The 13684-nt window shown below is 38.1% G+C and overlaps 1 protein-coding gene across 1 annotated transcript in view; it reads left to right on the forward strand.

Moving 5' to 3' along the window:
* The window catches only part of FCRL3 (Fc receptor like 3), a 52795-nt gene that overhangs the window by 16457 nt on the left and 22654 nt on the right, over nt 1–13684 (forward strand). The window contains 7 exon segments of the mRNA XM_082407784.1: nt 132–374; nt 933–1187; nt 1424–1708; nt 2513–2800; nt 3112–3387; nt 9309–9587; nt 9970–10089. Of these exon segments, the coding sequence (XP_082263910.1) occupies nt 132–374; nt 933–1187; nt 1424–1708; nt 2513–2800; nt 3112–3387; nt 9309–9587; nt 9970–10089 (1746 nt within the window).

A 13684-nucleotide genomic window follows, 5' to 3' on the forward strand; every position in this document is an offset into this window, starting at 1 on the left:
GCTCCATTTCCAACCCTGGTCCTAATAGGAATTAGCCCAGAAAAACTCCTAGTTGCAGCTGGGCCCTTCCTTATGCTCCACCCACCTCTCATTCACCTTTACCTGCCTTCATCTTTCCATTTCCTATTCAGGAGTAACTCCAAAAGCTTTTCTTCTCCTCAATCCTCCATGGTCCACAAACTTCAAAAACGACAGAGTGACTCTCACATGCAGGGATTCCCTTTCTCCAGCCCAAGGAGACATATCTTGGTATTATAATGATCAGTTGTTGGATAATAAATTTCAAGAGATCCAAATACAGAAGACTGGATATTACAAATGCAAGACTCGAAGATCTTCTCCCAGCAACCCCGTACATGTGGATTTTTTATCTGGTGAGGAAAGAAAGGAGGGAGTCTCTGAAATTAAACCACTGGGCAGCATGTCTAAGGGCTAGGCTAACGCCGGGAGCCTAGGCAGGGCTGTAAACAGGCATGAGGATATTTGATGTATTGACCCCAGCGGGGAAAATAAGGAGATAGGGCAGCAACAGAATGCTGCCTTGTCCATCCTCTCCATCCAGAGAGGTATTGGTAAGTCAGAAGTCACCAGGAAAAAGGGACTTGGGTCTGGAGAAAGATATGGTACAAAACTTCTCTTTTAACAATATGTATGGGGATTTCTTAAGGATATTTTCTGGAAATTAGTTCATTATCCTAGGACAAGGGAGAACTGGGTTTTGGGATCATGTGGAAATGTTGATGGAGGACATTTGCAGGTACGTATAGGACTGCAGCTCTTTCTTCGTGGGCAGAAATGAGAGTTTGAAGAAAGAAGCATCATTGGTGTCAGTCTATCTCTTGTAAAAATAAAATACAGTGTGTGTGTGTGTGAAAAAAAAAAAAAAAGGAACATCAGGAAATAAACTGATTGCCTTCCTCCACTCTTTGCAGACAGACTGATCATCCAGGCTCCACACCCTGTCTTTGAAGGAGATGATGTTACTCTGAGATGCCAAGGGAGAGAAGAAACAAGTGAAACAGTTTTATACAAAAATGAAAAAAAAATTAGTAAGAGTTCTAAATCAACGTTCACACTAAATTCAGTCTCCAGGGACAATGACAAATATTATTGTACTTCTTCTCAGAAAAATTTTTGGGGAATTACAAAGAAAGAAACTTCAAAACCTCTAACAATTCAAGTTCAAGGTAATGGCTGCCCTCCTGTGGGTAATAGGACTTGGCAGGGAAACTGTGTGAGGATTTAGGGAGGGGCTCATCAGTGGGGATTTCATGAAAAGCCTCCAGTCATGGGAGGCAGATGGGAAGTGGTTCCACCTGCTTGGGTCTCTGTGTTCTGACAGCTGGTGCTGAAAGCACACTTGCATCTTTCCAGGAGCCCTGAGCCCCACTACCCTGGGAACTGTGTTTGTTCTTCTCTTTAGAGCTGTTTCCCCATCCTGTGCTGACAGCCAGACCCTCCCAGCCCATAGAGGGGAGACCGGTGACCCTGAAATGTGAGACTTGGCTCCCTCCACAGCGGTCATACATTCAGCTTCAATTCTGCTTCTTCAGAGAAGACCAGGCCTTGGGATCAGGCTGGAGCAGCTCCCCAGAGCTCAATTTACCTACCATATGGAGTGAAGACTCAGGGTCTTACTGGTGCCAGGCAGAGACAGTGACTCACCTTGTCAGGAAAAGAAGCTTGAGATCCCAAATACGTGTGCAGAGTGAGTGTCTGTGGGGCTGCACTTCCAGAGTCAGAGGCGGGGAGAGGAGAGCAGAGCAATGACATTTCCTGCTCCCTAGGACAGTGAACATAACAGAGAGGAGATTTCAGCTGTCCTGATATCCTTCTCTCTTCAGGTTCAACACTGGCCTAATGTCCCTAGAACATTCTCTTCCATCTAACTCAGTTAATAACAGTTATTGATCAGTTACTGGGTCCCCAACCCTGTGGGGGGTTACAGAGCCATAGAGGATATGTTCTCTCAAGAGTCAACAGATAACTAGAAGCACAGAGACCACATGCAGTCTTTAGAGGTCCCTATGCTGCTTCCGTTTGTTGACCTAAACATACTCTAGAATAAAACTGGAAGATAAACATGAACTCGAATAATCAGAAAAGAATGTGGGAAGATTGAGGTGAGACTGGAGAAGAGTCTTGAAGGATAGGAAAGGGGTTTGAATTTCAGGATAGAAGTAATATTCTCAGGGTTCACTCTTATTTTGTGATCCACTGGTGCACCAAAGATTCCTTAGATATAAATGTAAATAAAATGTGACTGCAGTCAGCATTAGGTTTAAGAAGGTCAGAAAACTAGTCCCCACATTCCCCAAGGATGGGAACTGTTGTATGTGGTGGGAGGGGTGTTGCTGCCCTTATAATAACATACACAATTCCCTATTGCCCACTTTGGACCCCTGCTTATTGTACCTGCTGCTATTGGCTTGTTTGTGGTAGAACCGGCCTTCTCCTTGACCCTGAAGTTTCTGCCATGAGAACCCTCATATGTCATCTTGTGTCCTCCCAGGAGTCCCTGTGTCTGATGTAAATCTAGAGATCCAGCCCCCCGAGGGGCAGCTGATTGAAGGAGAAAATCTGCTCCTTATCTGCTCAGTAGCCAAGGGTACAGGGACTGTCACATTCTCCTGGCACAGAGAGGGCACAGTGAGAATTTTGGGAACAAAGACCCAACGTTCCTTGTCGGCAGAGCTGCAGATACTCACTGTGAAGGAGCGTGACGCTGGGAGATACTACTGTGCAGCTGACAACATTCACGGTCCTATCCTCAGTAAACTGATTAGAGTCACACTGAGAAGTAAGTTCCCGATTCCTTCTATTCAGCCTCGGTTCACAAGCCAGGGTTTAGGTTTTCTATCAGCCATGAGGCTCTTTGGAAGAAGGCAAAGGAACAGAGTTGTGAAGATTTAGAAGCCAACCAAGGAATGGCAAAGATGACAAAAGTTGAAGATATCTTACTTGTGGAGAGGACCGTAGTGATGAAAACAAAATTATCCAGGATTACTCTTCATGGTTCAAGAGATATATCTATATTTAAGTTTCTTGAGTGGGGTTATGAGTCTGTCACAGCATCAGAGACCCCCTCTGACAGTCTACTATCTCTCTCAGTTCCAGTGTCTCGCCCTGTCCTCACCCTCAGGGCTCCCGGGGCCCAGGCTGTGGTGGGGGACGTGATGGAGCTTCACTGTGAGGCCCAGAGAGGCTCTCCCCCGATCCTGTACCGATTTTATCATGAGAATGTCAGCCTGGGGAGCAGCTCAGTTCCATCTGGAAGAGCGTTCTTCAACCTCTCTCTGACTGCAGAACATTCTGGAAACTACTCCTGTGAGGCTGACAATGGCCTGGGGGTCCAGCTCAGTGACAGAGTGACTCTCAGTGTCACAGGTGAGTAGCGATGCCTGCAGCAGTTACAGCCCAGAACAGACTTTGTCTTCTCTTTTGGGCTATTTGCTGGTGTGACATTCCAGCAGACTCCCCACTTTTTCTTCCTCTACCTGAGAGTCCTGGGATTCTTTCTTCTGACTATACATTCAGGAACTTAGGCCATTCCTAATGGTTTTTCTGCATTTATCAAGATGATCATATGATTTTTATTTTTTATTTTATTGATGTGATGTATCATGTTGATTGATTTGCAAATGTTGAACTACTCTTGCATACATGGAGTAAATCCCACGTGATAATGGTGTATGATCCTTTTAAAGTACTGTTGTATTTGGTTTGTTAATATTCTGTTGAGGATTTTTGCATCTATGTTATCCGAGACATTGGCCTGTAATTTTCTTCTTTTGTGTTGTCTTTGGTTTTGGTATCAGGGTGATGTTGGCCTTGTAAAATAAGTTAGGAAGTATTCCCTTCTCTTCAGGTTTTTTGAATATTTGGAGAAAGGTAGGATTTACAGCACCTTTGACTGTTTGGTAGAATTCACCTGTGAAGTCATCTGGTCCTGTACTTTTATTCTTGGGAGGTTTTTGATTTCTATTTCAGTCTCTTTCCTAGTGATTGGTCATTCAGATTTTATTTTTTTATGATTCAGTCTCGGAAGGTTGTGTGATTCTAAGAATTTGTCCATTTATTCTAGGTTGCTCAATTTGTTGGCATATAACTGTTCACAATATTCTTGTATAATCCTTTGTATTTCTGGGCATTCATTGTTATAGCTCCTCTTTCGTTTCTGATTTTATTTATCAGAGCTTTCTCTCATTTTTCTTAGTGAAGCTAGCTAAAGGTTTGGTAACTTTGTCTATCTTTTAAAAGAACCAGGTCTTAGTTTTTATCAATATTTTCTATTTTCTTTTTAGTGTATATTTCATTTCTCTTTGAATCTTTATCATTTCCTTCCTCCTACTGACTTTTGGCTTCATTTGTTCTTCTTTTTCTAGTTCCTTTATGTGCAAAGTTAAATTTTGGTGTGTCATATTTTCATTTTCATTTGTCTTCAGGTATTTTTTCAATTCACCTTTGATTTCTTGTTTGACCCAATAGTTGTTTAGCAGCTTGTTGTTTAGTCTCCACATATTTGTAATTTTCCAGCTTTCTTCTTGTGGTTGATCTCTAGTTTCACAGCATTGTGATCAGGGAAGATGGTTGAAATGATTTCAATCTTCTTAAATTCACTGAGACTTGTTTTGTGTTCCAACATATGGTCTATTCTTAAGAAAGTTTCATGAGCACTTAAGAAGTATGTGTATTGTACTGCATTTGGATAGAATGTTCTGTATAAATTTATCAAGTCCATCTGGTCTAATGTTTCTTTTAAGGCTACTGTTTCCTTGTTGACTTTCTTTCTGTATGATCTATCCATTAATAGTGGGGTGTTACAGTTCCCTACTAATATTGTGTTGCTGTCAACTTCTCCCTTTAGGTCTGCTAATAATTGCTTTGTATATTTTGGTGCTCCTATGTTATGTGCATATATATTTATCACCATTACATCTTCTTAATGAATTGTCCCCTTTATCATAATTAATGTCCATTTTTGTCCTTTGTTATCTTTTTTGGCTTGAGGTCTATTTTTTCTGATATGAGCATGGCTATACCCACTTTTTTTTTTTTTTTTTTGGCTGCCATATGCATGGAGTATCATCTTCCATCCTTTCACTGTGAGCCTATGTTTGTCTTTAAAGGTAATGTGAGTTTCTTGGAGGCAGCATAGAGTTAGGTCTTATTTTTTACTTCATGTAGCCACTCTTTGTCTTTTGATTGGTGAATTCAACCCATTTACATTTAAGGTGATTATTGATAAAGGAGAATTTAGTATTGCCATTTTACCTTTCATTTTCAGGTTGCTCTATATCTCCATTTTTTTCCCCCCCTTAAGTTTCTGCCTGCCATTTTGGTTTTGTGGTTTTCTATGATATTTTTCTCGGTTTCCCTTTTTTCATGTTTTGTGTCTCTGTTCTAGATTTATATTTTGTGGTTACACTGAGGTTTGCATAAGACCACTCCTGGATAAAATAGTCCGTTTTCTGCTGATAGAATCTTATCTTCATTTACCTATATGGGTTCCATCCTTTTCTTCTTCCCCTTTTATGTTTTTATTGTCTCAAATTATCTCTTTTTGTATTGTGAGTTTTTTACCAAATTGAAGTAGCTATAGTTATTTTTCTGCTTCCCCCCCTTTTACCTTTATACTATAATAAAGTGTTTAAAACCTATTCTGATAAAGAGCTGCAATTTTCTGATTCTGTCTATTTATCACTTTCCTCAAAGTTTTGTGTACTTTTGCCTTTTTGTTTTTTGTAGAAGAGCTTCTTTCAACATTTCTTGTAAGCAGAACCAGTGTTGATGTATTCCCTCAGCTTTCATTCATATGGAAAGGTCTTTGTTTCTCCTTCATATCCGAATAATAACTTTGCTGGAAAAAGTATTCTTGGGTGACACTTTTTATCTTTCAGTATTTTGAGAATGTCATTCCATACCCTCTTGTCCTGTAGAGTTTCTGTTGAGAAACCTGATGATAGGCTCATGGGGATTCTTTTGTAGGTTACCATCCTTTTTTCCCCAGGCTGCCTTAAAATTCTTTCTTTGTGATTGACTTTTGACAATTTTAACATAATATGTCTTGTAAAAGGTCTTTTTGCATTGAAGTAATTAAGTGTTCTCTTAGCTTCACGGATTTGTATATCCAGTTTCTTTCCTAGGTTTGGGAAGTTCTCAGCTATTATTTATTTAAATATACTCTCTGTTCCCCTCTCCCTGTTTTCTCCTGGGACACCCCTTATACTAATGTTGCCTTTCCTAAAAGAGTCAGATAGCTCTTGGAGAATTCCCTCATTTTTAAATTATCTTATTTATCTCTCCTCTTATACTTGTATCATGTCTAGATTTCTATCTTGAGATTGCTAATTCTCTCTTTCATATAGTCTGATCTATTTCTAGTGCTTTCCAAGGCATCCTTCTCAACATTTATTCAGTTCTTCAATTCCAGAATTCCTGTTTGGCTCTTTTTTAGAGTTTTAATATCTCTGGTAAAGTATTTCTTCTGTTCATTAATTTTATTTCTGAGCTCATTAATCTGACTTTCTGAGTTTTCTTGTAGCTTGTTGAGTTTCTGCATGACAACTATTTTGAATTCTTTCTCAGTTAGATCACAATATTTCATGACTGTAAGTTTGGTTTGTGGAGAATTGCCAGTTTCTTTTTGTGGTACAGTGTTACTGTGATTCTTCATGGTACTTGATGTGTGGTTTCTCTGCTGGTGCACTTGATGTAGTGACAGTTAGAAATCAGAGGCCTTTCTTTTGTTTTCCAGTAGGTGGTGATATGGAATAAGTTTTTGGTTTCTCTTACCTAAGCTGTCTCTGGCTATGTTTGAGAGTAGTCACTTTCCATCCTCCCCTGTCTCTATAACAAGTGTGGATCTATTATCACTTCCTGTGCCTCCGGGGTTACTGTTGCTTTGCTCCTGAAGTGTTGCTGTTATCACCACCTGGTGCCCTAGGATGGTGGGCTGTTCTTTCATGTCTGGGATCCCTTGAGTCATAGGCTCCACCAATGCAGGGAAAGCAAGGGGGTAGGGTGGGAACCAGGGTCAGGCTGGCACCTCTACCCTTTCTGGTGTCATAAGGTTTGTGGACTCTGCTGCTGTGGGTTGAGGGGCAGGGGCTGGCATCATGGGGGACTCATTAAAAAAAATGAGTAAAGGACTTCAATAGACATTTCTCCAAAGAAGATATATAAATGGCTATTAGATACATGAAAAAAATTCTCAACATCACTCATTATTAGGGAAATGCAAACCAAAACTACAATCAAATAGCACCTCATACTCATTAGGATGGGTACTATAAAAATAATGGAAAATAACAAGTGTTGGCTAAGATGTGGAGAAATTGGAATCCTTGTGTAATGTTGGTAGGAATGTAAAATGATGAAATCATTATTGAGAACACTATGGAGGCTCCTCGGAAAATTAAAAATAGAACTACCATATGATACAGAAATTCCACTTCTGGATGTACATCCCCCAACACTGAAAATATATTCTCAAAAAGATATTTGTACATGTGTGTACAGAGCAACATTATTCATAATAGCTAAAACGTGGAAACAACCCAATCCATTTATCTGTTGATAACCCAATATCCATTATCAACAGATAAATGGATAAGCAAAGTGTGGTATGCACATAATATGAAATATTACTCAGACTTAAAAAGAAAGAAAATTCTGCTACATGCTACAACCTGGATGAATCTTGAGGTCATTATGCTAAGTGAAACAAACCAGTCAAAAAAAGACAAATACTGTATGATCCCACTTATATAAGATGTTTAGGTTAGTCAAAATCATAGAAACAGAAAGTAGCCTGCTGCTTGTCAGGGGATGGGGAAATGGAGTATAGGGAGTTATTGTTTAACGGGTATAGAGTTTCAGTTTTACAAGGTAAAAAGTTATGGAGATGGATGGTGGTGTTGGTTTCACAATGTTATGAAAGTATTTAATACCACTTAACTGTACACTTAAAAAGTTTATGATGGAAAATGTTAAGTTATGTGTATTTTACAGCAATAAAAATTGGATAAAAATATATGAGGTGGTGACATGTGTGGAAAGGCACACTGAGATGTGCAAAGAATGTATAAAGCCTTACCCCTGAGACCCTTAGCATTTGGCGCAGGTCACTATATATTGCAAAGGATGTACGGAAGGGCAAAACTCAAGCTGTTTAAATTTAGCAGGAATCCTACATTTCCAAAAACAAGACTTGGTATTTCTACCCAGGTGAGGCAGCTGGTGCCATCTGTCTTGCAGCCAGCAGATGGCGCATTTTTGAGTTGAATTATTCCCATTCAACGGATTGTCTCCGTGCTCCCTCCCCTTTAGCCTATCTCAGATGCAAAGCAAAGCTTAAGATCCTTACCAAACTTCTCTTGCCAATGAAGCACACAGCTTATATCTAAAGCACTGCACACAGATTGCCTCATCCAGGTTCCCTCACAACTTAGCAGAATCAGCAATCTCACAGTTCACATTTCACATTAATTAATTATTGATTAATAATTCCATATATTAATTAAAAACATAATGATTTTCTGTTTTTCCTGGCTGTTCTATTTCTATAATCACAAAGTAAAATGGAAATCATGTTGTTATTGCTGTATCTGGATATTTTGGGGCCAATCTGGATCAATTTGGTCATCCACTCATTCATGAATTATTGATGAACTATTACATGGCAAGGCAAAGTTCCAGCAGCCGGAAATATAAAATTGAACAAACAGATAAGTCCTCATTCTTATGAAACTCACATTCTATTGGAGGAATCAGATATACAACAATTATAGATGTTAGATAGATAAATGAGAGAGAGATACATAGATACACAGATTGATAGATGTTAGTGCTAATGCTATGCAGAAAAATAAAGCAAGGTAACTGGGTAAAAGGTAATGAGGTCCTACTTCAGATAGGTGTGGAAGTCTAGGTTTAAAGCTAAGTCTCAGGAGTCAATCAATGACATAGAGAAACAAACCTTGCTTTTAGTTATTATTTCTATCAGTAATAGTAGCTAACATTTATCGAGCATTTTACATACATGATTCTTATTACCATAGCTTGTGATATAATTATTATTAGCTCCATTTTACAAAGGAATAAACTGAGACTTGGAGCTAGTAAAAAGTTTTTAAAACATCAAGATCACAGGGCTAATAAAGGGCAGAGATGGGATTTAAACTCAGGTTTTCCTGAATCCCAGGTCTATGTTCCTACTACTAAACTAAATTAAATATTTCCTTTATTAACTTATCTTGTACACATACTTAATTAAAACTGCTCATGAACTATGTTGCTTCCCTCAGTTCCAGTGTCTCATCCTGTCTTCACCTTCCACCCTGCTGGGGCCCAGGCTATGGTGGGAGATGTGTTAGAGCTTCGCTGTGTGGCCCAGAGAGGCTCTCCCCCTATCCTGTACTGGTTTTATCACAAGAATGTCACCCTGGGGAGCATCTCGGCCCCCTTTGGAGGAGGAGCATCCTTCAACCTCAGTCTGATGGCAGAGCATTCTGGGAACTTCTTTTGTGGGGCTGACAATGGCCTGGGGGTCCAGCGCAGTGAGATGGTGACACTCACCATCACAGGTGGGTTGGTGGTACCTGGGCTATAGGTTACATTTATAATCAATAAAATATTTCTCCAGTAGACTGTAGAAATTCTCCCAGTGTCAAAGAGTTATTAACATGAAACCAAGGCTTGTGGCTTCTGGAGACTGGTACTGATTTCATGGGGGTGGGGGAGGGGGAGGGGGGAGGGAAAAGGAATAAATTTTAACGTTAGATTCTGGCAATCACTCTCATGTGCTATTATTTTGAAAATTACAAATTATACTGTAAATGATTCAAATTGAGAAATCAGAACCTAGCAAAAAACCTGTCCTAATACATCGCTAGCCCCCACCTACATGTTTTTTGTCTAGATAAAAAAATATTTGGCCCTGACTCAGGTATAGGTCTCTTCACTTAGGGCCTTCCAGTAACAAAATCACGCTTATCGCGGAGGGGGTCACTGCAGGGCTGCTAAGCATCCTTGGCCTTGCTGCTACTGCTGCTCTGGTGTGTTACTTCAGGACCCAAAGGAATTCAGGTGCGTGACTACATCTTACTCTTTGATGTTGTGACTTTTGTCATTGCTGTAATAACTTGCACTTGTGTAGTACATCCTATAAAGGTCAATTATTCCTTTCCCAGTACTAAGCCCTCAGTTCTAATCACTGCCACTCTGTGGCAGCGACAAAAAGGTAGAACAAATTTCTTCATGACGTTACTACTCCATGTGTTTAACTTGAGATTTAAATCAGAGAACCGAGTTTTGCTTCCATTTAAAAATTAGAAAGTTAAGTATTTACTGTTCCAACCCCAGTTCAAAGCTTACTGAAAAGAAAAAGAAGGAAAAACAAAGTCGTCCACTTGTAACAACAACAAAAATAGACAATAGCTATAAGTACAAACCATAAACTCTGAGATATATTTGAAAAGCATATAAAGACAGTGATATTTATTAGTAGATAAAACTAATAGATATTCTGAGAATGAAATTAAAATTTCAATTTCTGATTGTTTGTTGCTAGTATATAGAAATTCTGTTGATTTTTGTACATTGATCTCATATCCTGCAACCTTACTAAACACACTTATTAGTTCTAGTATTAGTTTTGTAGATTCCATCAGACTTTTCTACATAGATGATCAAGTCATCTGTGAATAAAGATAATTTTACTCCTTCCTTTCCAATCTGGATTCCTTTTTTTCTTTTTCTTGCCTTAATGGACTGGCTAGAACCTCCTGTAAAATGTTGAATAGAAGTGTTGAGAATAGACATACTTGTCTTGTTCTTGAACTTAAAGGGGGAAAAGTATTTGGACTTTCACCACTGCATATGATAATATTAGCTGTGGATTTCTTGTAGCTGCTGTTTATTAGGCTGAAGAACTCCCTACTTATTGTAATTTGCTGGCAGTTTTTACAGAAAAAAATGACAAATGCTTTTTCTACATTGATTGAGATGATCATATGATTTTATTTTCTAGTCTAGTGATACAGATTTTGGATTTTGAATGTTGAACTGGCTTTGCATTTCTGGGGTCAACCTCACTTGCTTATACTTTTTGAATTTGATTTGCTAAAATGTTTAAGAACGTTTGCACCTATGTTCATAAGGGATATTGATTTGGTAGTTTTATTTTCTTGTCATTTCTTTTTCTGGCTTGATGTCTAGGTAATACCCACTTAGTTATCACTTCCAGAATTCTTCATTCCTTTTTGTATATACATACATCCATGTGGTATCATTCTCTCTCTGCTTGAAGGACTTCTTTTTAACATTTCTTGTAGTATGGGTTTGTTTGTGAACTTGATTGATAGTGTTGCTGAAGTCTTCTATATCCTTACTGATTTTCTTTTTACTTGATCTATCAGTTATTGAGAGAAGGGTATTGAAATCTTCAACTATATTTGTAGATGTTTCCATTTCTTCTTGCAATTCTATCACACGTGCTTCATGTATTTTGAAACTCTATTATTAGGTGCACAAATATTTATCATTGTTATGTGTTTTTGAAGAAATTACCACATTATCCTTATGACCTTTTTATTCCTGTAGCATCATTTACTCTGAAATATTCTTTGATATTAATATATTAATATAAATAATGTTAGCATGATATTTCTTTTTTCTACCCTTTTACTTTTAACTTATTTGTGTCTCTATATTTAAAGTGTATTTTTATAGATAGCATATAGTTAACTTGGATTTTTTATCTAATATGGCAGTCTCTACCCTTTAATTTTAAAAATTTAGACCATTTACATTAATGTGATTATTGATAGGGTTAGGTCCCTAAATCTATTATTTTGCTATTTGTTTTCTATTTGTCTCATCTGTTCTTTGTTTTCCGTTTCCTTTTCTTTCTACCCTCTTTTGGACAACTTGAGTATTTTTTATGATTCCATTTTATTTCCTTTTTTGGTTTATTATCTATATAACTCATTGCTTTGTTATTTTAGTGGTTGTTTTAGAGTGTATGGTATACATATCTAACTTATCACAGTCTACTTACAAGTGACATTATATCACTTCATGTATAGCATAAGAATCTTACCATTGTGTACTCCATTTCTCCCCTGCCTGTTACATTGTTATTAATTTTGTAAACAATTATCTTTTAAAGAAGCTTACATATAATTTTAAAATATTATACATTTACTCATAAAGTTACCACTTCCAATGTTCTTCATTCCTTTTTGTATATCCATATGTACCATATCCAATGATCTGGTATCATTTCCTTTCCACCTAAAAGATTTCTTTTAACATTTCTTGTAGTATGGGTCTGCTGGTGATGAATTATTTCAGCTTCTGTATGTCTGTAAAAGTCTCTGTTTTGCATTCATTTGTGAAATATATTTTTACTGGCATAGAATTCTGGGTTGAAAAATTTTTTTTCTTTCAATATTTTAAAGATGTTGCTGTACTGTCTTCCTGTGTGCATGATTTCTAACAAGAAATCTGCCATCATCCTTGTCTTTTTCTTATGTGATTTCTTTTATTTTTCTCTCTGAATGTTTTTTCGTGGATCAGAAATCTTTGAATGCATGGACTGTTTTATTCAGTGCTTTGGGTGCTTATAAGATTTCAAGACTTTATATCTGGAATTACTAATCCTTTACTTTCTGTCTTTCTTTGTGGTGTAACATGAACTCTCTTTTTCTGTCAGACCAAATGCTTCTGTTTTCCTTTTTCAGGGCTCATATTGAAATCAAGCAAATAAACAAATAACTGGGTCTCAATTTAATGAAGACCTTACATACTTTCCTTAATGATAGTGGTTAAGCATTGTCTTCTGACTTCCACTTTCAGGTCAATCAATGAGCATCCATCCTTCCTCTTCTTTGTACAAAAAAATGGCATCATCATTTTACGACTGATATTTAAATCTACTTAATAGTTTCTTAAATAATATACAATTATGTGTGTAGCACTAACCCTGATAGTACTCATCATAAAATCTGTCATTCATTTAGAGTCTATTATATGCAATTTTTTAAAAATATTTATTTATTTATTTTTGGCTGTGTTGGGTCTTCGTTTCTGTGCAAGGGCTTTCTCTAGTTGCAGCAAGCGGGGGCCACTCTTCATCGCGGTGCGCGGGCCTCTCACTATCGTGGCCTCTCTTGTGGAGCACAGGCTCCAGACGCGCAGGCTCAGTAGTTGTGGCTCACGGGCCCAGTTGCTCCGCGGCATGTGGGATCTTCCCAGACCAGGGCTCAAACCCGTGACCCCTGCATTGGCAGGCAGATTCCCAACCACTGCGCCACCAGGGAAGCCCCTATATGCAATTTTATAGTGTCTAATTCTCTCCGTTTTTCAGTATGTACATTTCACTTCAATTCAACCAATATCATTATAACCATGTTAAAGATGAAGAAATGAAGGTTTGGGGAAGTTAGCACCCTTTCCAAATTCATGTGTATCTACTAAGAGTCAGAGTTAGGGCTTAACTGGGGTCTCCCTAGCCCTTGAGTCCAAATTCTCTCCATTACATCTTGGTGACTTGTAAAAGGCTGGTTGTACCTCCTACTTTAAAAATTACTTTTCTATCTCATTGCCTATCTGGATGTCATTTATTAATCAGTAACATACTAGAAGTGCAGACATTAGAACCTCAGTATTGTAGTTGATA

This window comes from Balaenoptera borealis, assembly GCF_965194805.1.
Source record: "Balaenoptera borealis genome assembly, chromosome: 1".
Taxonomy (NCBI): Eukaryota; Metazoa; Chordata; class Mammalia; order Artiodactyla; family Balaenopteridae; genus Balaenoptera; species Balaenoptera borealis.